This window comes from Chelonia mydas, chromosome 14 (genome assembly GCF_015237465.2).
Source record: "Chelonia mydas isolate rCheMyd1 chromosome 14, rCheMyd1.pri.v2, whole genome shotgun sequence".
NCBI classification, from domain to species: Eukaryota; Metazoa; Chordata; order Testudines; family Cheloniidae; genus Chelonia; species Chelonia mydas.
In genome coordinates, this window is record NC_051254.2 from 14,523,361 (window position 1) to 14,549,455 (window position 26,095).

Here is a 26,095-nt window from a genome sequence, read left to right on the forward strand (position 1 = left end):
ATGCCAACTGTTTTGGCAGAATAGGACGTTGGATTGTGTCTGCATGTACATTCATTGTATGCAGTGTTGCTCCCAGGATGAGCGAGGGAATATCTTTTATTGGACCAACTTCTGTTGGTGAGAGAGAGAAGCTTTCGAGCTAGCTGCAGAAGAGCTCTGTGTATGCTCAAAAGCTTGTGTGTCTCACCAACAGAAGTTGGCCCAGTAAAAGATACTACCTCCCCCACCCTGTCTCTGTACATTCATTGGTATTCACAACAAAGCAAGCCCTGTAAGCAGCATTTCAAAATAGGAAGTCCATTTATAACTGCACCTCAATTGCTCAGCTTTTGCCCTCTTAACCTGCACCTATAAAACTGTCAAAGCGTTTACAGATTCTGACTTGTGTGAGTACAGTATCAGAAAAATAGTTCAGACTCTTTGTCAGCAGGGTAGATGGTTTTCCACAACTAACAGTTTAATATGGCTGCATCAGACTGAAAATACATGGTCACTAGGTGGGTTGCTGTGGAGACCACAACTTGGTGGAATCTGGGGAAGAAATCTGTCCCTTGTGATATTAACTATCCTCAAACTTGAGCTATTCCAAATATTTATCTCTGTTTTCAAGCCATTTCTTTGCTCCCCACAGCAGGCATGTTACAAGATCTATTGTGAGCTATTTTTTAACCACGAGATGAAAGTGAACCCATGTGAAGAAACCCGCTCTTACTACTACATACATACAGCTCTTACTATTTCTGCATGGGCATAGGCTCTGAAGTTTTCTAAAGTTCAGGAGTGTTCGGATCCAGTGCAGTAGGGGAGGGAGAACATAAGAGCAGCCACACTGAGTCAGACCAAAGATTCATCTAGCCCAGTATCCTGTCTTCCGACAGTGGCCAATGCCAGGTGCTTCAGCGGGTATGAACAGAACAGGTAATCATCAAGTGATCCATCCTGTCGCCCAATCCCTGATTCTCGCGAACAGAGGTTAGGGACATCATCCCTGCCCATCCTGGCTAATAGCCATTGATGGACCTATCCTCCATGAATGTATCTAGTTCTTTTTTGAACCCTGAAGGAGGGAGTATAGTTGGGCTGCATGTTGCAACATAGCTGGCCTCCAGTTGCAGCCTAGAGCTTTGCCCAAGAGCTTTTAAGAAGCAGAACTCGTCAGAAAGGAACACTGCCACATTTCTGTGCCTGCTGCTAGTCTAGTGTCTCCACTCCCTGTGCAGCTCCTCTGAGGTTCATTCCAGCGCCCTTCTTCCAAGGAAATGGCAGAGTAAATTCAGCCTCTCCAGTGGATCACGCTATCTGATGGCATCATAATTGGAATATTCAGTGAAGCTTGAGTTTGGATTATGAGGTCATCCAGAAGACTTCGCTGTCCCATGAAGGGCTGCCTCCTGGAAGGGAGTCCTCAGGAGGAGCTGCTAAAGGGCCAGGGAGAACAAAAACCAATCAGTGACTTGGCATTGGAAGGGGCGCCAGGCTGTCTGAGTGACAACTGTCGGGAATATCCTTTGGTATTGCCATGTAACTGCTTCCTCATTGGCATGGGGAGGCATGAGTGACCTCATATCTAAATAGATCAGGTAAGTATGGGGCATTTGACACAGTCTGGCTTTGCGATAGAATGATCACTGACCCAGAATTGGTAGGCCCATAAAATCTGTTCACTTTGTAAATCTTTGGATTGGTCACCACCTACTACCCACTGGAATATTCTATAGGAAATTAACAAGATTTCATGTCTTTAAAAATATAGTAATGACATGATGAACTATCATCTTCTACAGGCGGTTTTTGCCATGTCAAGAGAATGGCCCAAATTCAGCCCTTCCATAAGCCAGTCACTGTTGATTGCAATGGGAGATGAGCTCATTTAGTCCAAAACTGAATTTGTCCTGAAAAATAGTTCTTCCCTCAGAGTCTTTCAGCCCAATGAATTTGAGTATCTCAGCTGAATGAGGAGGGTTGTCTCTTGCCCTCTCCAAAGTAGCCTGTTTGTGGTCCTTCAGGCTTTCCAAAGGGACATATGGTCTCTGCACCTGCTCAACTGTGCTAGAGAACAGTCCACACCTGGGTTGGGGTCCTGCATTTCCTCATGTTCCCCTTGCTCTGATCCCTTGTGTCTTTTTGGTGGGCTGCCAATACCTCAAAAAGATAGACTTGTAGTAGCCAACCTCTATGTGGCGCTACTGGGAAAAACTCCAACTATGACTGTTCATGCTGATCTTAGTGTCCCTGGTCTTGTTATTGTGACCATCCTTCTCCTAGCTAACAAAGACTCAACATTATGAGTTCTTGTACTATTCCCTCACTATTATCACACAGCAATAGAGTATGCTGTCCCCACAGGCCCACCAAGCTAGGAAGCAAGGAAAGAGCCATGCAGGCAGATTGATCCACAGAAAGGAACTGCTCAAGCAGAAGTGTATTTGCCTAGATACAGAGAAGTACATCTATCGATAGTGTAGGACATGGGACCTAGGACTCCCGACTATCATTCCCAGCTCATATGTCTACACTGTGATTAAAAAAAAACCCTGCAGCACTGATTTCAGAGCCCAGGTCAGCTGATGCAGGCTCAGGTTATAAAGTAGCAATGTTGATGTTCACATTTGGGTTAGAGCCCAGGCTCTGAGACCCTCTCCCCCCCCCCCCCCGCCTTCACATGGTCTCAGAGCCCAGACTCCAGCCCAAATACCTACACTGAGCCCTGCAGTGTGGGCCAGCTGCTGTGTAGACGTACTCTCAGTGACTGTGAGAAAGTCACTTGACTGTTCTGTGCCTCAGTGTCCACTTCTGTAAGCTGGAGACAATGACAAATACTTTATTTAGTGATTGTGAAGCTTAACGTCTGGGAAGTGCATGGAGATCTTTAAATGAAAGGGACTAGAGAAGGGCCACATGGTTGGTTGGTTTGTTGTTTAAAAAAAAAAAAAGAAGAATACACACCCATGTGTGGGGGTGCAAGATACCTGAAATGAAAGGGCTCTTTAACCCAGCAGATAAAGGAGTAATCAGCTACACACATTCACACTGGAAATAAGGTGCACATTTTTAACAGTAACGGTAATGAACTATTGGAACAACTTACCTACGGGGCGCTGGAACAATTTGTATAGTGGGAGTGCTGAGAGCCATTGAACCAGGGGGCTTATTCCTTCACCCACTTACTTCCCTGGTCCTTCTCGCATGAACAGAGAGCAACAATACCTGAAGTCCAAAGGTGCAAACAATTCGATGTTTATTGGGGTGAACTTCCAGCAAGCATGATTCCAGTTTCCTTCCTTAGTGTCCCCCTTCCCAGCTCTGACACCACACAGCCTTACACCTGTGTCCCTGTTCCCATTCCTGCCCTTAGCCAAACATGACTCCAATTTCCCCACCCCCATTCCCTGTTCCCATTTCCCCCACACACATCCACACACCTTGATTGACTGCAGACTATATAGTAAAACTTGAGTTCTGCTTAGCTATACCTTAACCAATCATTTTACTGAAATTTAACTAACCAATCCTAACATATTGTAACATGATTATTTAACCAATTATATCCCACCACCTTAATTAGTTTACACCCAGCAAAATTAATTATACAGCAGACAGAAACAATCACAGAACCAGAGATTATACAGACAAACAATGGGGAAATGGGGACTACAGTGATAGAACAAACACAGAAATGAGGATTTCACATCCCAGCTATTGATAAGTGAGTTCTTGCCAGACAGGATGCTATCAAACTAAGTTTCCTTTTACATCTTCTAGGCACTTCCCTTTCTCTGGAGGCGATAGGAATACAATCCTGTCCTGATTAATGCCTAACAGCCCAATAGCACCTTATTTCAATGTGACTAGTTTGGAATGTGAGGATGTGACCGGTCGCTCCCCAGCTTATGGCTGCCTCTGTTGCTTAGCCAAAGGCCTTAGCCTAAGCACAGGGCCTCAGACTGTCACAGTAAGAGAAGGACCTTACACTGGGAGACAGTGATTTTGATTCTCTTTTTTATACCTCTATAAATAGCCAAGTGATAAGAATACACCTAAATTCTTAGCGTATAGGCCTTTACAGACAGGCCTGAATATCTATATCCTAACACCCAGTATATGATGGAAACTACTTCAAGCCAGGGGGTGTGGCAGAACCCCCAGCACTCCTAGTTCCAGCGCCTGTTACCTACGGATGTATCAATTGATCTCCATCAATTGATATGCCCGAGTTCCACCAGAAGTACTGACCTCCTGAATTATCCAGGCCATACTAGAAAATCAGAACGGTCCCTTTTTGCCTTAAAAATCTATTAATGATCTCTCACATCAGAATATCTAGCTTCATAAAAATGTTACAAATCTATTAATCACTTTCCACAGAGTGTCTTGAAAGGTGAATACAATGAGTAAACTTGTGTCTGTTCATGTTTCCCAGAACTCTAGATACCCAGATCTGGGAGGGAGCATCCCAGCTGAGGCTTCTGTCACCATGAGCAACACAAATTTTTTTTTCCTTGAGGACAACATCGTGTGCCCGATCTGCTTGGAGGTGTTCACAGACCCAGTCACCACTGCCTGTGGGCACAACTTCTGCATGGACTGCTTGCAGGATTACTGGGACCACCAAGCTGTGATTGGAGAGTGTCCCTACTGTCCACAGTGCCGAGAACCCTTCAGCTCACGGCCTCGACTCCGCAAAAATATAAGCCTTGGAGAAATAGCAGAAAAGTTCACCCGGGAGGAGGCTCAGGCGACAGCCAAGCTTCCCATAGCGGGTCCAAATGATGTCCCTTGTGATCTCTGCTCCTCTAGGAAAGTGAAGTCCATCAAGTCCTGCCTGCAGTGCATGGCTTCCTTGTGTGAAAACCATACCCAGCTGCACTATGAAAACAAAACTTTTAGGAACCACCAGCTGCTGGAACCCATAGGTGACCTGAAAGCCAGACTATGCCAGAAGCACCACAAGCTGCAGGAGCTGTACTGTAGGACGGAGGGTGGGCTAGTTTGCTACACCTGCATCCGAGAGGAACACAAGAACCATGATGCAATCCCACTACAAGAGGAGAGAGCCAGGAAAGTGGTAAGTATGGATGTCTCTCTTCCTCTGAGCCCAGACTAAGGAGGGGGCGGGGGTTAATAAGGAGGAAGAGTGGGGTTCTCTAGAAAAGCAGCTATCTAGATCTGAAATAAAGCCCTGCCTACACTGCATAAAAAGCATGGGAAGGAACCATTCTTTGGAACTCCTTGTGCTTGCAACACCTGTGCAAAGACTTGCACCCACACAAACCAGCCACCCCAGACCTCTGGTCATAATAATTAGTTACAACACCTATGTCAGATCTTTAGCAGAAGTCTGGTTGAACCAGTACGAATGGGAAGCTGTCCTGGTTCAGAGAGTTCTAACACCAGCCTACAGTGAAGTACTTCACTTTTGAAAATTACCCAGAAGCCCTTGTTTTCAGCCACAGTGCTGTGCATTATGGGATAGGCGTTTCAGGAATCCCCCAGAATGCACTGGTACAACCACTGTTGTAAGGTGCCCTATGCATGTAATGCACCAGAATAATCAAACACATCACCATGCAGATGTGTGACCATCGCAAGGACAACCAACCCGGCAGTTAATGACTTTGCAATAGTTTCTTCACTCACAGAGTGATACAACACCCACTGGAATCCAGGGGATGACTATGGGTGTAATCATCAGCTATCAATGATGCTATGCTGATTTTCCACATGTGAGGATCTGGTCCATTGATTTCAAGGAGAATTAGATCAGGCCTTTAGTGGAGACACACCCTCTGTATAGTCAATTCCCAGTCTCCTTCCAGGGCAGGCAATTCCAGGGATATTAAAGTAGGTGGCTCTCTTGAGAGAACAAGTAAATTTGTACCTAACTCCAGAGCAGCTTGTCTAAAATGCCTGCAACAAGTTGCCAACTGCTTGGATCTGTCCCAAGATTTAAAAAAAAAAAAAAAAAAAAAAAAATCTGGGATGCAGAATAGGAGACCTGAAATATTCCCTAGGAAAAACTGATCTAATCAATCCATGCTCTGTCTACTGGGGAACATGTATGCCTGGCTACACCACCAACCAGATGTGAGGAAAATGCTTTTTTCCCCAGCCTTATTGAAGGGGACGTAATGCTTCTTACTAAATTGGATCAAAGCACTCCACCTCCACTGGGCCTCCCACATCTTTATCCTCTGAACAAATGAAGACCTCCGAGACAATTGAACTTGATGAGGGTGGAAGCTAAACTCTTTGTGGGGGGGAAGCCCTAAAGACAGGCCCATCTGCAAGTGAACATAAGAAGCGTCGAGGAGGAAACCGTTGAATGGAATTTTGCATTCTTGGTGGTGATGTAACACTGACAGACCCCAGTCATCAGCGGGCGGGATCAAACCTGGGACCTCTGGAGCTAAATGCGTGAGCCTCCATGGCATGAGCTAAAAGCCACATGGCCATTAGCTAAGGCCTTAGAGCAAACTCATTAATCTCTCTCTAAGTGGTCTCAGTACCACTTGATGGGACAGAGCACCACACCCAGGAGGTGTGTGGGTTACAGTGGGAGGTAATCCCACTGGGTTCTCCAACAGCCGTGTCACTTCCTGATTAGTTTGGAGTAGAGAACAGGGAAAAGGGAGGGGGCAGGGATTGGAAGGAATAAATCTTTTCCTTACTTCAGAATACTATAAAGAGGGGAAATAATCATAAAATGGCACCTGGTTAAGATTCAGCAGCCTGGTATAAATATGTTGAATAGGATTTTCAGAAGCACCCCCTGATGGCCTCTCCCTTTGCTCCCATTGAAGTCCATGGTAAAATTTCCATTGAGTTCAGTCAGAGCAGAATTAGGCCATTGCTGAGAGCTTTGGAAAAGAGCTCACAGAAGCATCCTTTCTTTGCAACAGTGTGTGCTTAAAGCTCTCCCATATGCCGGTTGTCATGTGCCCATTTCTTTTACCCATCTATTGCTTCCTGCCTGCTGTATCCATGTCTTCAATGCCAAGTTTTAATTTTAAAAAAATAACATCTAACTATAATGTCCTGAGACATGATTCACATTTAGGAACAGAGATTTTCAAAGGCACTGAAAGTCGATGGGAATCAGGCATCTACATGCCCTTGAACAACTCCCCATAAGGTCCTGTCTCTGGCAGCGGCCACACCTGATGCTTCAGAGGAAGGCAAAAACCCCTCTTTAGTGGACCTGGCCAACCAGGCAAAAAGACACAGGGATGGAGGCTGTTGAACTGGCCTTCCTGGGCTCAGCAAGGAGTTCAGCTGCCATGCTGTAGCACAAGATTTGAGCATGCTTATCTTGTCATGGAACAACGGCAACCGCGCACAACGGATTCCTGACAGTCGTTGCCTTCTCTGCAGAAATCGGATAGTGCTGGAGGGAAGGGGTAATAGAACTGATGCCCACGTAGCACTGTTATGGGCGCCAGGAAGAGCCCATAGAATAGGTAAGAGCTTTTGCTCAGCTATAAATACGTGGCAGAAACCGATTGTAACTCCGGATATCATGCCTTTGCTCTTTTATATCTGTATCGTGGGCCAAGAGCCTCAGCTAGTGTAAATTAGCCCAGCTCCACTGACATCAGAGAAGCTCTGCTGACTTGCAGCAGACGAGGAGCTGGTCCTGACCACTTAGCAATAAATAGCCCAGTATCCCCTGAGATGCAGGTATTCCTCTGTCCGTTCTATTTCTGGTTGTTTAGAAGTCAATCAGTGCAGAAACAGACAGAACAAAACTGCTGAAGCCAAAGCAGGGCCATTTGTTGATCTGCTCCTTTGGAATAAAGTTAATTTGCAGTGGATCTGTCATTTGTAATAGTGTCCTAGGAGAGGCTTGGCTGATGCGCCAGTTGGAACATTGGGTTTTTGATAGTCTGCGTTTCATCAGGTTTGTAATCAGCAGGGAGCTGAGCCGAGAAATTGCCAGATGCTTTTCTGCGGTCATGCTCCTCAGGGCTGTGAGCTTGTTAGAGCTCAGACTAAGAAGGGTGAGGCCTGGGCAATGTGTTCTTGAAGGCAGGGAACATCTCTTACTGTAGAGCACCTTTTGAATTCAAGGCCCTATGGGGGAGTGAAGAGGTCTGCGTACAAGGAGCTTTTTGCAGGATGAGACCATGTTCTGTAAAGCACAGTGTGAATTTATGGTACATTTATTATACTATTACTGTTAATCACACTTGGATGGGAGACCACCCAGGAAACACAGGCTGCTACCAGAAGCTGTGAAGCTGGCATTCCTTTGTGGTTACTACTGAACCAACATCCCAGGAAGGTGTTTGTGTGTAGGACTGTGCTGTTGAAAGTGCCACCTCTCTGATGAGATGTAAATTCAAGGATCCCTTGTGGTCATGAAAGGCCTCTTTTGATAAGAGTTAGGGACATTAGCCCGTCTCCTGGGCAGGTTTTTTTTTTTTTGACCAGTTACATTCAGCCAATCTAAATACCCTTTCCAGTTTCAAGTGGATCTGGTAATTTTCACTTTCCTACCTGACCTGTTGTGTAGTGTTAGCTGTGCACTGTTAAACAGCTGCCCCATTCCACTACACAAGGCACTTAAATGATCCTTCAAGCTGGCCAGAAAATGGGCTTACCCAGGAAATTTCAACTTTTCAGTGAAAAAAATCAAAATCCAAAATATTTCAATTTGGAAATTCTGCAATGCTTCATGGGAGTTGTAGTCTGGTTACTTCATGTCTGAATTCTCTTCTATGGGCTAGGCTCCCAACCAGACTACATTTCCCTTAATGCATCACAGTCTTCCCAATGTTGAGGAGAAGGCAGTGCATCGTGGGAGTCCTGGGCCCTGGTGCATAACGGCAGCATGAGGCACCTAAACCACCTCTTCCTTGAGGCACGGCTGGAGCATATCTGAATCAAAATATTTCAGTTTTCAAGCACTGATTTTTTTAAAATTGAAAAATCAATTTTTCCCATGGAAAGCTGGCTTTTTTTTTTTTTTTTTTTAAGTCAAAAACCCCATTTCACTCTATAAAAAAAAATTAATGGAAGATTTTTGACGAGCCCTACTGATTCCTGCTTCTAAAATGCTTTGAAATGGAAGCACTATGTAAATGGAAAATATGTATTTATAGACTTATGCTGCTTTACATTTGTTGAGGGACTGGCCAATTAGCTGGATATTTTTATTAGTGATTAGCAGATAACTCACTGACAATATGGATATGTAAATTATCCTCTTTAGGTTTCAGATTGAACACTCCCTTGATGAATGGGAGTAGCTGACAACTCAGAACTATTGTTACAGGCTGTCTCAGGTTCAGGACAACACTGCATCAGATTACCAAGTCTTCTCAACCATCGGAACTTGATTTTTTTTATTTTTTTTTTTTAAGTGAAAGCTGAGATTCGGGAGCACAATTCTTCAGTGACCAGTGGCTTCTGCAGAGAATTTTGCATTTGTGTAGTCATGGAATGCTACATGTAGGGTGAGAATATATTTACAGTGAATGTAAATATGTTCATGGCGGGGAAGGGATAGCTCAGTGGTTTGAGCATTGGCCTGCTAAACCCAGGCTTGTGAGTTCAATCCTTGAGGGGGCCATTTAGGGATCTGGGGCAAAAATTAGGGATTGGTCCTGCTTTGAGCAAGGGGTTGGACTAGATGACCTCCTGAGGTCCCTTCCAACCCTGATATTCTATGACCCTATGTTTCTTCCTTTCCCAGGTGGAGGCCAAGAGAGTACAAGCCAATGTGGAAAACCAGATCCTGATGATGGCATCAGACAGTCACAAACACAAAGGGAGGGTGATCTATCTCACGGTAAAACTGCTGCTTCCACTCTGAATACATTAGACTCAGCATGAACCAAATTATTTCCCAAACGGCAAACTGTCAGAGGGTCTTTAATATGGTGGATCTTAAAACAAGAGCCACTGTATCACATGAGATCCAGAGATTTGGGGGGGTGGGTCTCTACCCTCAGAGGTACCTAGTATTAGGGTCTCTCCCTGTAACTGAGCAATCAAAGAGACCCTCAATTCAATGGCATTTGTGTACATTACAGAAAATATTGGAAGATTTTCCAAGGAAGGAACAAAGTTACTCCTTTTTATTATTGTTCATTTGTATCACCCCGTAGCCCCAACAGTGGCCCATGATCCACTGTACTAGGGCCTGTACAAACACAACCAAAAGACCGTCCCCCGTCCCAAGGAGCTTACAAGGCAGGATCCTCAAGGGGGTCAGATTCCGATCCCCTAACATGCTGAGGAGCCGTGGGAGCGATCCCCTTGCAGAGTGAGCTACTACTCAGCATGAGCTAGGGTCAGCAGAATCTGCCCAAAGGTACTTTAACTATCCTTGTGGGGCAGAGGCCTTTTCCTCTTGTTATCCTATTTACTGAGCCAATAGCCCAGAACCTGCTCAGAGAGAGCGAGGGAGGCCCTTTTTGGGAGAGCATCAGCACATCAGGTCTTGAATCCATGTGCGTTACAAAGAGCAGTGACTGGAGTGCGTGTGTGTGTGTGTCTCCTTCCCACCCAGAAAGTGGTCAAGAATTCAAGAGACGAGGTGAACCAAAGCTTTGCAGAGATTATAAAGGAGATCAAACGAATGCAGGTGAAGGTGTTGGAGTTTTTGGACAAGGAGGAGAGAGCAGCCCTGATCCATCTGGGGAATTCCATTCAGCAAAAGCAAGGGAAGCTTGCTGACCTCAACAAGCAGAACCTCTGGCTGACAGACCTCCTTGACAATGCAAGTGACCAACAGTTCCTGCAGGTAGAGTTCACCCCTCCAACCTGTGACCACAGTAAACTGCACCCATCAGTATGGCCCAGTTGTCCTTGTGTAAGAGGTCTGGCCTGATGCTTAGCATCCACATCATCAACCACTGCCCCCTGCAGTTACTTCAGCTACAGGCAAGAAGTACAGTAGTGGTGAATTTCCTATACCAACTTTTGGTGAGTAGAGGCTATGGCTAGAGTAGCTGAGAAGGGTCTCACAGACCGCTTTTCTGGGTCATTCCTTACAGCACCTTCTGCAGGGAGAAGCTGGGGTGGGATTCCCAGCTTGAGGATACACAGGGCAGCTTGAAGAGCGCTGGCATGCTAATAAAGTCCCGCCACCCTGAGTACACACCTAGGGTCGCAGATCGGCACGTAAACAGAACGCCCATCCCTGCCACTCATGCTGCCCCAACTACGCTCTAGTTGTAGCCTGCTAGATCAAGGAGAGCTAGCACAAGTACACCTCTGAGCGAGAATCACACCCCCACCTCCAGGTGCAGATGTACTCTCAGATTAGAGTAGTTGTGAACACCCTGTAGCCATCACTACTGCACCGATTTTTATTGATCATTTTCACTTTATCAGCCTAGGAAACAGAACCATGGGGACCAGGAACATAAGGGGGAATATTATGGCATGCAACCGTTATTCATTATAATCACAAACTAACAGTTACAGTATCATCTTTGCCCTCTGATTGATGTGAAGGGGTAAAATAAACTTCAAATGCAGAAGATCGTCTATTTGCATTTGCTTTATTTTAGCTAAAGGCTGACAGATTATTATACTGAGAGTCTTTAAATCAAGACTGGGATAGCTTTCTAGAAGAGATGCTGTTGCTCAAACAGAAGGTGGGGGCATGAGGCAGAAATTACTGGGCAAGGTTCTTTGCCCTGTGTTATGCAAGAGGTCAGACTAGACACCAGAGATGCCCCTTAATCATAGAATATCAGGGTTGGAAGGGACCTCAGGAGGTCTAGTCCAACCCCCTGCTCAAATCAGGACCAATCCCAATTTTTGCCCCAGATCGCTAAGTGGCCCCCTCGAGGATTGAACTCAGAATCCTGGGTTTAGCAGGCTAATGCTCAGACCACTAAGCTATCCCTCCCCCACTTCTGACTTTAATCTGTGAATCTATTATTAGAGAAGCACCTAGAAGCCCTATCCAAGATGGGAGTCATCGTACAGGACCTAGCACCCCAGACACATAGAAAGTGACAGCCCCTGCCACAGAAAACTTACAGTCCAAATAGTCTCGGAGTTATCCCCATTTTACAGATGGGAAACCAAGGCATGGAGAGTGTAAATGACTTGACCAAGTTCACACAGAGGCTGTGGTACAGCAGAGATTGAACCCAAAACTCTGGAGTCCAAGGATGCAAAATATTTAATTCATTACTAAACGTGTTTAAGATTAGCAGGTTCTGGTCTGGCCAAGAGAAAGACAGGAAACCAATACAAATCATCCCAGTTGCTCTGCAAAAACATGGTTCTGTCTGATTGATGAAGGTAGGGACAAGAAAAACACACTGAATATATTTTACTGCAGGCTTTATATGGAAATCAACAGATGGGAATCTTCTAATTCAAACATTTATGAGGAATATTATGCACTCAAAAGCTAAGCCGCGTCATGCTGGGTAAACATCTGCCTGGTTCTGAATTTAATAGGGTACAAAGTAGGGGGAATTTTTTCCCACAACTCCATTTGAAGTTTTGGAACCCTCCTACAATCAAAGCAACATGACCATAACCACCTTGAGACTGAATGAGCCAAAAAGCCAGCCCTGTGGCTAGTGTAAATCAACATAGCCCCCCCCCACCCCCCTCTGAAGCTAACAGTGAGGCCAAATTTCCCAAATTGAAAGAGGCTTAAAACTCACTTTGTTTTTAAAAAACCTCTTTAGCTTTGGAAATAAATCATCCAGTGAGATGGTAACAAATTGGACCATCACAGTAGCCACACAGAGCTGTTAAATATTCTTTCTTGCATATGCTACTAATCCTTGCTTTAAGCGCAACTGTTTGTTTTTTCTGGACTGCATGCTTCTGTTCTGAGGCAGCAGGGAACTTTTCTTAACACCAAAAAAAGAAGTCAACGTTTCAGTGAAATCCAAGAGGATTTACTTGGATAACAAAGACTCCAGCAAAATGGAGGAAAGGATCTTGTCTGGCCGTTCGAGTGGCTATAAAGTCTGTTATTTCATCCAAACAAGTGCTTCAGAAAGGGGCAATTCCACCCTGTGCCGCGGCCTGTGCACTACTTAAACCCTATTTTGAGGGCATAAGGGGAACTTAAGTGGTGCATAGGCTGCAGAGTAGGTCTCTGCACTGAGGCAAATGTCACCCAGCTCAGGGTGCTGGAACAATGTGTATAGTGGGGGTGCCGAGAGCCATTGAACCAAACTGTAAACCCTGTATATGATGGAAACCACTTCAAGCCAGGGGGTCCTCTTGACATGTACCCCTTCATACATACACTCTGGATCCTTCCTCAGAGCGGATTGGTGAGAGGGCTGAGTTAGAAAAATTCATTATGGGCCAGATTCCAGTGCGCTTACCCCAGTTTAGGGTCTCCTTACTCTCCAAGAAGTCCCTTTCACTCTGTGGAGTCCATGGAAGGAAGGGGATCAGATCTCGTCCCGTGGCCTGTTTTCCATGAACGCTGAGGAGGTTTTTTTTTTAAAAAAAAGGTTTCTGTCCTGCTAGGAATTCCCAAACCTCAAGAAGTTGGGAGCCTGCACTGAACCCGTCGTCAGTCTGAAGTGCGAGGAGAGCTCGAGCTTTGTCAGCCTTAGACAGACTCTGGGTGACCTGAAGGCTCAGCTAGCGATGGTTGGCCTCTGCTTCATCAATAAAATCCTCATGAAAGGTGAGTGAGCTTCTTCCGTTGAGATCTGAATGCTTTTCTCCTAAAGGGGGCATTTTCTGTGCAATGCATTCCCAGGTTCCAGTTCCTTTGGATGCCTAGGAAAACATCCTGCTTACTGATCTCCCTGTACAGAGTCCTGGCCATGGCATATATATTTTTAGTGGCTCAAACAGGGAATACCCCACCCTCACCAGGTTTTCAGTGGGGAATTCTGTTTTACCATGGACTATAGACCAGGTGGGGACTCCAAAATATCCCCTGCCTCTCCGGTCTAGGGTGGTCACCATTTCCTCCCTTGAACTCCTCCTCCTCCTCTCATGAATGGCTGTGAACTTATATCTGGCTGGTCTAGACAATAGGTCGGTTGACTCCCTCGATGCTGCTTTGCAGAGCATTCAGAGATTGCATCTATGGATCTAGCGCCACCAGCCTTCTATTGGGAGCCCAAGTAGAGACCCTTTATGGAGCAAGAGACTGGAAGATACATCTGATGAATAGTTTCTTGAATTGCTTAGCTACCTAGTCACCCACTGGCTTTGAACAACTTTGTTCCTCATAATTTCATGTATCCAGTTTCAGGGGTACTAACCTCCCACTTCCGTCACACGGTTTTATTGAGGAACCTCCGAGCCTGTGAAGTCTCATCTCTGGGCTCTTGTTCCTACACTGAGTCCTATTGTCTCCTCCAGCTCACTTTCCCATTTAGTGCTCATGCTTTTGCCTGTAGAATGTGCTATCAGCCACCAGCGTCTTCCCATTAACTTCTCGATTGGGGCACTAGAAAAGGGGACTGGAGTCCACGGTGGGGACTCCCTCCTCTAGCTCCAGTCAGAACAGACTGTCCCTCCAGTTCAGTCACCAAGGACCAGACCCTTGACTGGCATAGGTCAGAAGAGCTCCATTCACTTCAATGGGTCTATGACAATTTCCACCACTACCTCTACATACCATCCTCCAGTGGCTATCAGCTAACCTGGGGGTAGCTGGTGTTTTCTCCAGCCTGGCCAGCCCTAGCTTTATCGATGCTTTGCTGGTATTCACTCCTGTTTATGCTTTACTGTTTCTAGTTCCCTTACCTGAAATATGCAAACAGAAAATAACAAAACTAACCTTTGACTGTTCCCAGCCACTTAAAACTGTGACCCGGGTACTTAAAGTATGAATCTCATTTCAGATAGCCAGCTGTGTATAAATCCTGCTGACTATGCCACTATGGCATTTTGGGATGCAATCAGACTGGTGAGGGGCTGTGTCACCCCACCCTGCAACTTTAGAGGCCTCTTAATGCTTTACTTCTGTAGCTCCCACCTGGGTAGCTCACCAACAGCCTGCCAGCATGCAGGTAAAACCCTGAGCGTGTGTGTGTGGCTGCAGCCTCTCTTCAGTCACATGCTGGCTTCCACCAGGCTTAGTTACCACTTGTAGGGGGACTCCACCACACTCCCAATCTCAGCCCTTCCCCAAAAATGTGTATTTTGTTCTGCACTGTCCAGTCCTCTCCTGGACAGTTCAGATAACAAAGGTTGGTTGTCCCTGTAAGGGACTAATATACAACAACTTGCCCCTTTTAAATGGAATTACCCACACTGGATTAATTTTGATTAAAGAACAAAAACGTTTCTTTAACTACAAAGAGGTAGACTTTGAGTACAAGTAATAAGGCATTAAAGGCAAAAATGGTTACAAGAAACAGATAAAACACTTCCTAGTACTAAACAGACTAGATGTGTTCAAGGTGAAGTTCTTACCACAGGTTCCCAGTATCACTGCTGACCAAATTTCAGGTCAGGATCTGCCCCCAAAGTCCACAGGCTGTTTCTTTTGCATTCTTAGGTTGAAAAGAGATGGATAGGGAGAGAACTTGGGGTATTTCTGCCCCTCATTTTTAGAGTACAGTCACCCTTTGAAATGCATTTCCCTGAGTGTGACCCCTAGATAAAGTTCTTTCCAGCTGAGCAAGGAGACATGGAGTCTTGGGGGTGGGAAGAGGTTCATGTGGTTCCTTCTGTCCCCTCTGTTTGCTGAGATTCAGATTTTCTTTGTGGTCTTCCTTTTTCCTCTCACTGTCTGAGGACTGTATACAGCATACATGCAAATTGAGGTAAATACACACCCCTGTGATTAAGACCTGCTTGACCAGTTTTATCTAATCGGGGCTATGTGAGTTTGAACACGTGCTTTAACATTATACAGGGGAGATTTCATACTTTTACACGCAATGTTGCTGCATACATTTCACCATGAGGTTACTGAGCATTGAGTGATTAGTTTTCAAATGATACCTCAAGGCATATTTTGTGCAAAGATTTTTACAGTACTGTGTAGGATATGAATACAGAGGTGCACCCAGTCAGGGTCACACATGAGAGGGATGGATTAATTTCACAAGGCTTCAGTTTGAATACACATCCAAAGTCAGGTACTTTGTCCAAGCTCCTATTGCTAGAAATCGCAGGAGAACAGACTTAAAAGGTTTCTGACCAGGCTGGGAAATACTGTAAGAACAGCTTCTCTTGTGGTGTTTCTGGGTCCAGCTCTGGCCAGGAGCTCACACATGCAGAGATGTGTCAAAATGGGCCAGTTACCTTAACTGAACATTTTCCAGCCTGTAGAACACTTCACTTTGGGAGAGGGATAAAGGTCCCCAGTGAAAGGTGGTGGCTTTTTGCCCCCACCCCACCCATCTGATCCAAAGCTCACACATCCACCTGCACTTCCCAAGCAGCGTAAGCCCCTGCTGTGTCTCTTTCATCTTACAGGAATAACAATGCAACCCTATGAGGTGATACCAGCAGATATGGACAGGAAGAGCCTCCTGAAATGTAGGTGTTGGTACCACATTTGTCCTTTTCCCCAGTCTTCTTTTTCTGGCTTCTGGGGAGGGTGCAGGGTAACTGCTCGAGTTGAGGGTGTCCTCAACTGAGGGAGCTCAACAAGCTGAAGTTGCCACAGTTTGACACAAGACTGAGCAGACCAGCCAAAGATGCAGCAAAATGTTTATTGCGAGAACAATGTGAGTTGTGCGGAGCAGACGTGGGCCACTTTGGCTAGTGCAGCAGAACTGTAGACACAACGGCCATCTGCAGGGCAACAGACTAATGGCCGTGTGTCGTGTGATCTCCATATGTAGCTGGTGCCGTACAAACGGGACTGAAAAGTCCCTGCCCCAAAGAGCTTGTAATCGAAAGGCCTGAACCCGGCACTGCTGGAAATGGGAGTTTTGCTGTTATTTAAACAAGGGCAGGATTGGCCCTTAATGGAGAGAACGCTTCTCATTGAAAAGAAAGCATTGTTTCGTGGGAAGAGAATGGGAGTCAGGAGGTCGGGGGTTTGTTCCCAGCTCTGACACCGACTCTTTGGGGTGACCCTGGGTAGACCCCAGTGTCAGCTTCACCCATTTGGACCATGGCCATTACCTACTTCACAGGGAGGTTTTCAGGCTTCTTTAGTAAAGATTTCGTGAAGTGCTTGGGGCTCTTCAGATGAAAGACTCTATAGAAGTGCCAAGTAATATTAAAGTGACACTTTGGATAGATAGTAGGGGGATAGGCTATGTGTGTGTGTATGAACTTCATAGACATGAGGCTTTTGATTTGGATGAAAGCCTCATGTCTATGAAGTTCATACACACACATATAGCCCATCCCCCTAATATCTATCCAAAGTGTCACTTTTAATATGAGCGAAAGTCATGGTGTGCCATTCAGTCTAATGAGAACAGAGGATCTCTAACCACTTACTTGAACACAGTACGATGCCTGGTGCCTGCTTCCACACAGTTCCTACGGGAAATTCATTGGCAAACCAGCAATAAAGAACCTCTCTATGTAGGGAGCTTTACTAGCAGGCACATGGCCAGAATATCTGCCTCTATGCAGCCACCCCCTAGCTGCAGAACCTCCAAGACACCAGGTGGTGCTGGGGTGTTTCGAAGCTATAAACAGCTATACTACAGGGTTGCAATAGTCCATAGAGGTTGTTGCAGCTCGAGTTTAGAGCTGCCTTGGCTCATACTATGACAGGGGCCAAAGAAGCCCTCACCATTACCGGAATCAATTCTACCCTATGTCCGTCAAAGCAGGAAATGCATAGGCGTCTTTCCAATCAGTTTACTAGTTGCATCTTGTTTAAACAATTTCAGACTAAAGCAAAGGTTGCCTGACCTGTAGTTTTACTGTTGATATCAGGAGAGATTTCAGTGTAGACCCAGAGGATGCCATCAGGTCAGGTTTAACGCAAAATTTAGGTTTAGTAAAAAAAAATTAAGAAAAATGAGTTTTACAGAAACTCAAGACCAAAAGCCATGTTTCTATGGATTTGTTTGGAAATTCTAATGGAAACAGGTTCCCTGGTTCTTGAAACCTAAGTGCCAAGGCATTCTGGGATAAAACCAAGCTTGAAATAGACTAGGAGCTGACTGAACAAAAGTGAAATTGACAACTATCTAAGCTGAGAGAAATGCAAAAAATAAAATGAATATAGTAACAGGTGAGTTAGATTTTTTAAATTATTTCAGTTGTAATAATCTAAAGTTTGTGTAGTATAAATCAGGTGTATTTTTAAAAAAACTAACAATATTCCTTTAATCGTTAGTGTATTTTTGATGAGAGATCATGTTGTTAACAGTATGGGTCTGCTTTTGAAATATTATCTCTAATTTTGCAGACACAATTGTCTGTTTGTGGTTTTTTTCAACTGCAACTAATTGCAGGCACAAGTGATAAGATTCAGTAGCCTAAGTACTTGATTTGTGGGCACAATGAAGTAACTGGATCTAGTCTAACATTTGCAACTGCAATTAATTGTAGGTCTAAACTGTGCTTGCAGAATTACAGGCTGGATTCAGGCTCATAAAAAAAAAGTATTCCTTTATATTCAGAATAGAGCAAAGCCAGGTAGCTCTGCCTAGTTTTAAGAATACCTGAGCAAGTACTTTAAAAAAAAAACAACTCATTTCTACTTAGTACTAGGATTTTGTGTTCTGTATCTGTCCTGAATTGGATCTACCATGTCTTAATAGAAAGGAGTTAAGAGGAAAAGTGATATGAAATAATCTTAGTATTGGTTACAAATTTAAAGTTAGCTATTGCACAAAAGAGAATTTAAGACTAAAGTTAGTTTTGAGACCAATTATTTTTCCTATACAAACCCTAAAGTGAAGGGAAATGTTTTAAGTTTCTTAATTATCAAAAGGGTTTTGTTTGAATTAAAATTTTCTCCAACAACCCAAACCCTGCAGCACTATACTGGAGAGTGAAACTGACTAGAATTATTTTCATTGGCTGAATTAGAAGCAAAAAGTTAGCCCACAGCATAAATAATGAAAAGTTCTGGGTGGGAGTTGTCTTTGGAGGGAAAAGAAAAAAAAACCTAAGCCCAATTTTGCGTCTGGCTTCAGAAAAGGACTGGGCCCTATATGCATAACTTCTTGATTAGAGAGACAAGGTAGAAGGGGGTCTTATCTTATAGGACTTTTAAATTATTATGTTATGAAGAGACAACTGCGATAGTTAAAGCTGCTGTATCCATTCTACACCCCTATTTATATAGTTATTCAGAACTTCTTGAAACGCTCTCCTTTCAAGCTAAATTAAATTTTAAAAAAAAGATTGTTTTGGCTTCAAGATCCATTTTTGTTCAAAAAAATCAGATTGGCTTGTTGGCGTACCAGGAGAGTGGGGAAAATATACTTATTAAAAATAATCTTGCAGGTTTCTGAAGCCACTCTACAGCCAAAATAGCTCAGGATAGAAACTGAGCTTTGCTATGTCAACAGTCCTCAATGAGAAGAGTCCAAGTGCTTCAGTGAAAACTGGGCTTATTTTGACTGAAAAATAAAAAAAATAAAAAATGTACTGTGCATGTGAGCCAGGACATCTTACAGAGGGGGGTTAACTAGGCTAATGATGGACCTGACCACATCCCCATTGACTTGAATGGGAGCAGGATCAGACCCCGAGTGATGTTCTGGAAGGCTGCAAGCCCCATGTACATCACGTGGGGCTAAGCTAGCAGAAGAGCGAACAGCATGCTGAAGGTGTGGCAAGCTCAGGGAGAGCTGCCACTCACCTTTTAAGGGTCACAGGTGGGACACCTGCTGTAATTCACTCTAGGAATTGGAAGGAGAAGTGTTGTTGTCTCCCATACACCAGTTAAGTTGCACAGTAGAGAAGCTTCCCCCTAAATTACCTGGGATAGGGTGTTCCTAGAGGTGTCTAGCCAAATAATTTCATATTATGGAATTTACACTTGTTACAACCAATTTGTAGGCCAACAGAGAGTTTCAAACGTTCTGGAGAGGAAAGTGGCTTTGTTTTACTGGGGGGTTTCCTCTTCCCTCTCTTCTCCCCCTCACTGTTTTTTTTTATTTTAATAAAAGCCAAGGAGGAGACAATTAAGGCTGCACAGTTAAATATTTGGAAGACAGGACAGGCCAGAGTTACGGTTGTAGACGCAACTTTGACTCCTCTCCCTTGCAGTGTACTACACGTATGTGATCATATGTTATTTCTCAGATACAGTATTACACCATGTGGGTTTTTTCCTTTAACTTTAGATACACATGACATTTCCTTGCAAAAAAGCACACTTTTACCTACACAGCATATTACATTTTAAGAGCGCAGGACAGAAGAGTAATAAAAAATGTTCATAGTATTATTTGTATGATTATAGCACCTAGGAGCCCTAGTCATGGGCCAGGTCCCCATTGTGTTTCCCACTGTATGAACCGAACAAAAAGAACAGTCCTACCTCTTTGGAGCTTACAATCTAAGCATAAGGTAAGAGAAGAGGTGGATACAGACAGGGGAGCACAAGGAAAAGAGACCATACACTATGACCTACATGGACCACTTGAATTTGCAGCTAAGGCTCTGATCTGGAGCTCCATATAGTGCTTGCTCTTTCAGGCTACTTCTGTGCCAGAAGGGAAGCTTGTACCTGTCTCAAGCAGTAGTATGTTTTTAAATACTGACAGGATGCTCAGTGCTGTCTAGGACACGAGCAGCAGCCCTTGTGGCTTTCTCTCATTCACACCAGGGAAAACTCAGGCGTTAACAGCACTGAAGTCAGAGTAACCCTGGGGTAATGCCAGTGTAGGTGAGATGAAATCTGCCATAGTCCTTCCCAGAGTAACTTGGGCATGTATTGGATTTTTTTTAGTGCATTACATGACCACCACTTCTCTTACCACTAGCGGCAAATCCTCTCTGTGGAGAGAGGAAACAGCCCCTTGCCACTTTCATGGTAGGAATAGCTAATATCAGTCCCTTCATCATAGTGTTCCCCACCCTTCTGGTCTGGGAACAGAACTAGACTGAGCAGGACACAGTTTGATGCCTCCCTCCCCACACCTGTCAGGAGTGGATTCACTTTGGCTGTATCTCCTTTTGCCTCCTGTGAAACAGACTACTGCAATCTGAACTTCGATCCCAACACCGCCAGCGAGGAGCTCTTGCTGTTCAAGGAGACCCACTCCGTGCTGAACATGGGCATCCTGATGGAGTCTTTCTTCGGGTCCTGCCAGGGATTCAACCACTGGCCACAGGTCTTGTGTACCCGCAGCTTGTGTGAGGGCTGCCATTACTGGGAAGTCGAGGTCTCAGACTCATGGGTCTGCTTGGGAGCAACCTACAGTTATATGCACAAGACTGGGAAGAGCTGTATCTTTTACCTGATTGGCCGGAACAATACCTCCTGGTGCTTGGAGTGGGACTCCTTGAAGTTCTCCGTCTGGCACAACAACATCCAAACCGTGGTGAAGGGCAGCTATTACAAGATCATCGGCGTCTTCCTGGACTATGCTGCTGGCTCCCTGACTTTCTATGGTGTCACCAACACCATGAACCTCATCTACCGCTTCCTGACCACATTCACAGAGCCACTGTATCCTGCAGTCATGGTGAGCAGCGGCGGCTCCATTACCTTGAAGCAGCATCCATTACCTTGAAGCAGTAAGGGCAGACTTGCTCCCTGTAGCCCACAAGGGCTCTTTGTTGCTAATAAAATTCACTTCTACCTTAGGCTGCAGAGGTAGGTTTTTTTAATTGCTTGGCTACAGGTAAAAAAGCAGGTGATGCAAAATGGTGTTTACACTTGATATTCCCCTGGGAGAAGTTTGTTCACTACTCAGGGTCATCTGGAGGTGACGGGACTATCATCCACCTGTTTACACCAGCCTTTCCTTTATGCACCATTTCTCCCTGGTGTTCCATTACCTTTGTAATTCTGAAGAGGCTGGGAACCAAGACTCCTGGATTTTATTGCTTGTTCTTCCACTGACTCACTGTGTGACATTGAGCAAGTCATGTAACCTTTCTGTGCCTCATTTCTCCCCTGCCCTCCCATCTGTAAAAACAGTGACACATGTGTGTTTTGCAAGGAGGTAGCAAGGCTTCTTCAGGTAGGCCAAGATTTTCAAGTGACTAGTGATTTGGGGTGCCACAACAAGTGACACCTTAATGAGGCCTGATTTTCAGAAAGCACCCACCTTAACAAAACCAGGTGTAACACCAACAGACCCTGGTGGGTGGGATTGAACCAGGGATCTCTGGAGCTTAGTGCATGAGCCTCTACAGCATGAGCTAAAAGCAAGCTGGTTGTTTGCTAAGGCTGTAGAGCAGACTCATTTTCTCTCTCTAAGTGGTCTCAGTGCCACTCAATGGGACAGAACACCACACCCACAAGATGTGTGGGTTACAATGGCTCCTTTTAGGGGCCTAAAGTTGAGTGTGCTAAAAATTGAGGCAGGTGAAATTTTGGTACTTTTGGAAACCTTAGCCCAGGGCTTACGAAGGCTTTTCAGATGCAAGATGCTCCAGAAGAGTCATTTTATCTTCATAAATTTTTCCTCCCGTTACATTGATTCAGCAAAATACCAGATTCAACAAAAGATGTCAGTTAAGTACAAGCTTGCAAGGCAGCATGGAGCAAACCACTTGACAGCAAATACCTGCAAGTCAGAACAAAGAAAGACAGGGACCAAAATCCATTTGTGAAGCCTCTTCCTGTGTAATTTACCTGCTGTATTGTTCCCAAACTCACTGTTACTTAACTCTGGTATATATTCAGTGCCTTGCAGTATGGGTTTATCATCTGGCGTCAAACGTGCTGACCACACTGGGTGAAATCCTAACTCCAAGTGTCAAAACTCCTAGTGACTTCAGTGGAACCAGGATTTCACTCAATTTCCAGGTTGCATTCAACATGTCTGAACAGAGGTTGTCCAAGTCAGGAGTGGGGTGGGGTCTGGGGGCCCTAAGGCAGGTGTCCCCTTTCAAACACAACAGATTTTTTTCCAGTAGAAGGATATCCTTCATTTTGACAACTCATTTCTGAAGAACTCTCATCCAAATCTCTCGGGGGTTGGACTAGATGACCTCCTGAGGTCCCTTCCAACCCTGATATTCTATGATTCTATGAAATGCCCAGGAGTACCAATGGGCCATATCCTCAGCTGCTATAAATTTGAGTTAGTTCCACTGAAGTCAATAGACCTACACAGATTTACACCAGCTATGGATCGGACCCAGAATCTTTTGCTTTTCTTTCAAGTAACTGAATGAATATTGTATACTGGTAATGAGGTTGCCTTCTGCATACAAGGTGATTTTACATTTTCCACTACTGTGGTCTCTCCCTGGTATTCCAGGGTTCCCTCTAATCTTGTATGCCAGAAGTTTTATCACCAGGACAAATAACAGGGCTAGTCAGATCCTGCTGTACCCCTTTGAACTGGTGGAAGGTGTCAATGAGTGTGCTGGTGTCATCTGTTTGTGTGCTGACTAAAGAGCCTAGGAAATCTAGTCTACCTTCCAGCCAATGCAAAATTGTTCCCTATTAGGCATTTAATGTTTTTGTTAAGCCAAGATTGAAATATCCCAAGGGGCAGCATTTCCAGCACCATCACATCTCTTGGGAAATTATTCCATATGCCAACTGATCTATCAAAGTATTTCCCATTGTTCACCCTAGATTTTCCCTTTCTTAATATTAACCCATTATTCCAAGTTGTGCTCCCTTTTTACTAGCCTACACAATTTCTCTCCCTCCTTGCGGCTGGATTCTGTGTTCCATTAAGGATTCTCTGCACTCATCTGGAGATATAAATGTAGCCTTAGACCTGGCCACTGGAGGATTGCTGGTTCTGCACCTAAGCTACTTGCCCACTCTGTCTTAAGTGACAGAGGTTCCTCTCAACCTGGTCAAACGCCTTCTTTAGCATCTAAAAATAGAATGAGGGCTTGAGTGAGATTCAAGGGGGCTGAACAGATAGATAAAACATATCAAGTGATCAGAAGAGCTTCTTCCTCCAAAGAACCTCACCTAGTTCCCTATCCACAGCCTCAGTGAGAAGGCCATCTTATTTCATAGCCAAAATTTGTGTTCATGTTTTTTTTGCATCTATATTCAGCAGGGAAAGTCAGCCATTAGGAAGCACACTCAAGCCAGGTTTTCCTCTCTGTACTGTGGTAGTAGTTCAATTTGCCCTGCAGTCTTTGGCAATCTTCCACCAATGTGTGTCTCATTAAAAACCTCAAGAGAAATGGAGAAAACAGCATGTCAGTTTGTTTCTTCCCAAAAGCAGCGGGTTGAATCCTTCAGTCAGTTGTCCCCATGTGGTCCCGCTGACTTCAGTGGGGATTGAACTAGCGTAACTTACAGCAGAATGAAGTGCCACATCTTTTGGCTAGCTTTAAAGGCTCCTCTGTGGTCTTTAACCAATAGTCAGCTGGCCCCTGTACTGGTTAGATTAGCTTTTCACCAGACCTATGTCACCATGGCCTCCTAACAGGCACATTCAAGTTAACTTCAAAGATCTTTTGAATGTTAATTGTTCCTTTGTTGGCAGCGAGTGCAGGCAGTTTGCTTCGGATGACAGCACTGGCTGCATCCCAGTGAAGCTCTGTGGCTGTCTCCCAAGGCAGTTCTATGGCTGCTTTGCAAAGCCGGCCTGAGTTAATAGTCTCATTATCCCGGACGTACTCTTCAGGCACTTTAAAAGAAAATGTTTTCTCATTTCTCTCTGCACCCCCATCCCACCTACCTCAGGCTATTTTGCCTCCCATTTTCACAAGCCAAGTAGGACATGGTCTAATCAGTACTTGGAAGGAAGTTCCAGCACTGCAGGAAATGATGCTGGGAATTCAGCGGGCAGCATTCTGCATTGGTACTGAGCCAGTGCATCTGCCTGGCTACAGGAGAGCACTGTGTTACTGGAGGGGGTAATCTTGCAGGTGCAGCATTGCACCAAATAGCACTAGATACAATTGTGAGAGTCGCTTTTCTTAGTGTCCCATCTGCTGGCATCGTGCGATTAGGAGAGAATCTCAGCTGTCATTTTTAAATGAAAAGTAAGTTTCCAACCCTCATTGTCATGGAGAAAAGCTGGAAAATGTGATTTTAAGGCACATAGAGGCTCAGAAATCAGAAGGGAAAATTGTAGTTAAGGAGCTGTCATGATCTTTGAACCAATCATGATTTTGGGGAGCCTGACTCATGGTTTTTGAATGCTTGGGGTGGGCGCAAATGCAGAGAAAACTCTCCTTCACAACATTGCTTCTACAGATCCTTCAGAGTGACGTCTGCTACTCAGTCACAAAACCCTTTCAAGTCAGTCAGAATTGCTGTATTAATTTAGATGGAATATATGGACCCGGAGAGCCAAAAGGTGTTAACATAACCCAGTCACTGTCCAACATCCAACAGTTTTAAACAAGGTTCAGGATTTGATATACGAAGACCTCAGCCTGCTTAGTGTCATGGCAAACATCATGAAAAGTCCCTTTAACCTTTCATTAAAGATACAGAAAAGGGGTGGGGGGGAAACTGTTAAAGCATTTGAAATGTAAAGTATTGAGTAAGGCTTTCATTTGAACAACGTCCCTTGTTCCCTTTAGCTGGAGGGAGTCTTTAGAAGGAAACCCCCCTTATTTGACCCTCTTTTACATGATATTAAAGGTGGTAATAACTAAATGTCTTTTGGGAGAAAAGAGAAATTAGTGAAAGATGGGCTGGAGCAGTCATTGTTATTAACATCCAATCTCATTTCCTAGGAGGCAAAACAAGACACACAGAAAGGGGAAAAAAAAACAGCAAAGACAGAAAATGCAGATTCTCTCTTTGGTGTTGACTTTCACTTGCAATCTCGCTTCTGGACAAACACAGGCACAGCACGCAGGGCTGGATTACCCAATAGGCAGACTAAGCACGTGCTTAGGGCACCAGCAAAGCAGGGGACACCAAAAAAAGATTTTTTTTTTGAAAAAAATTGATATTTGATATTTCAAAAAAAGCATTGAAGTAGTCATCATGGGAAAAATCAGAACTTTGTTAGACTTCCTTACACTCCACTACACACACTTCCCCCTTTTTTCTGTTCTCTTTTTATTATTTATCCCCACCTAAACCATGGGGCGTCCTACTAACGTAGATCGAAATAATGGGAGGAAATCAGATCCTGTCATC

At 44.6% G+C, this 26,095-nt stretch overlaps 1 protein-coding gene across 1 annotated transcript; it reads left to right on the top strand.

Annotated features, from left to right (window-relative positions):
* Positions 1–4,435: 4,435 nt before the first annotated feature.
* Positions 4,436–21,633, top strand: LOC102940179 (E3 ubiquitin/ISG15 ligase TRIM25). Its single transcript, XM_007065050.4, has 6 exons — positions 4,436–5,065; positions 9,695–9,790; positions 10,514–10,747; positions 13,465–13,627; positions 16,387–16,449; positions 21,037–21,633. Exons 1-6 carry the CDS (start codon positions 4,475–4,477, stop codon positions 21,576–21,578), a joined length of 1,689 nt encoding a protein of 562 aa, XP_007065112.3. The 5' UTR covers positions 4,436–4,474; the 3' UTR covers positions 21,579–21,633.
* Positions 21,634–26,095: the final 4,462 nt, after the last annotated feature.

Bases quoted from the DNA above. Each gene is read 5' to 3' on its own strand.
- LOC102940179 (XM_007065050.4), top strand. From the start codon at position 4,475: ATGAGCAACACAAATTTTTTTTTCCTTGAGGACAACATCGTGTGCCCG. The intron at 10,748-13,464 runs GTAGAGTTCACC...CTGTCCTGCTAG, and splicing joins GTGACCAACAGTTCCTGCAG to GAATTCCCAAACCTCAAGAA. The intron at 13,628-16,386 runs GTGAGTGAGCTT...TTCATCTTACAG, and splicing joins CAATAAAATCCTCATGAAAG to GAATAACAATGCAACCCTAT.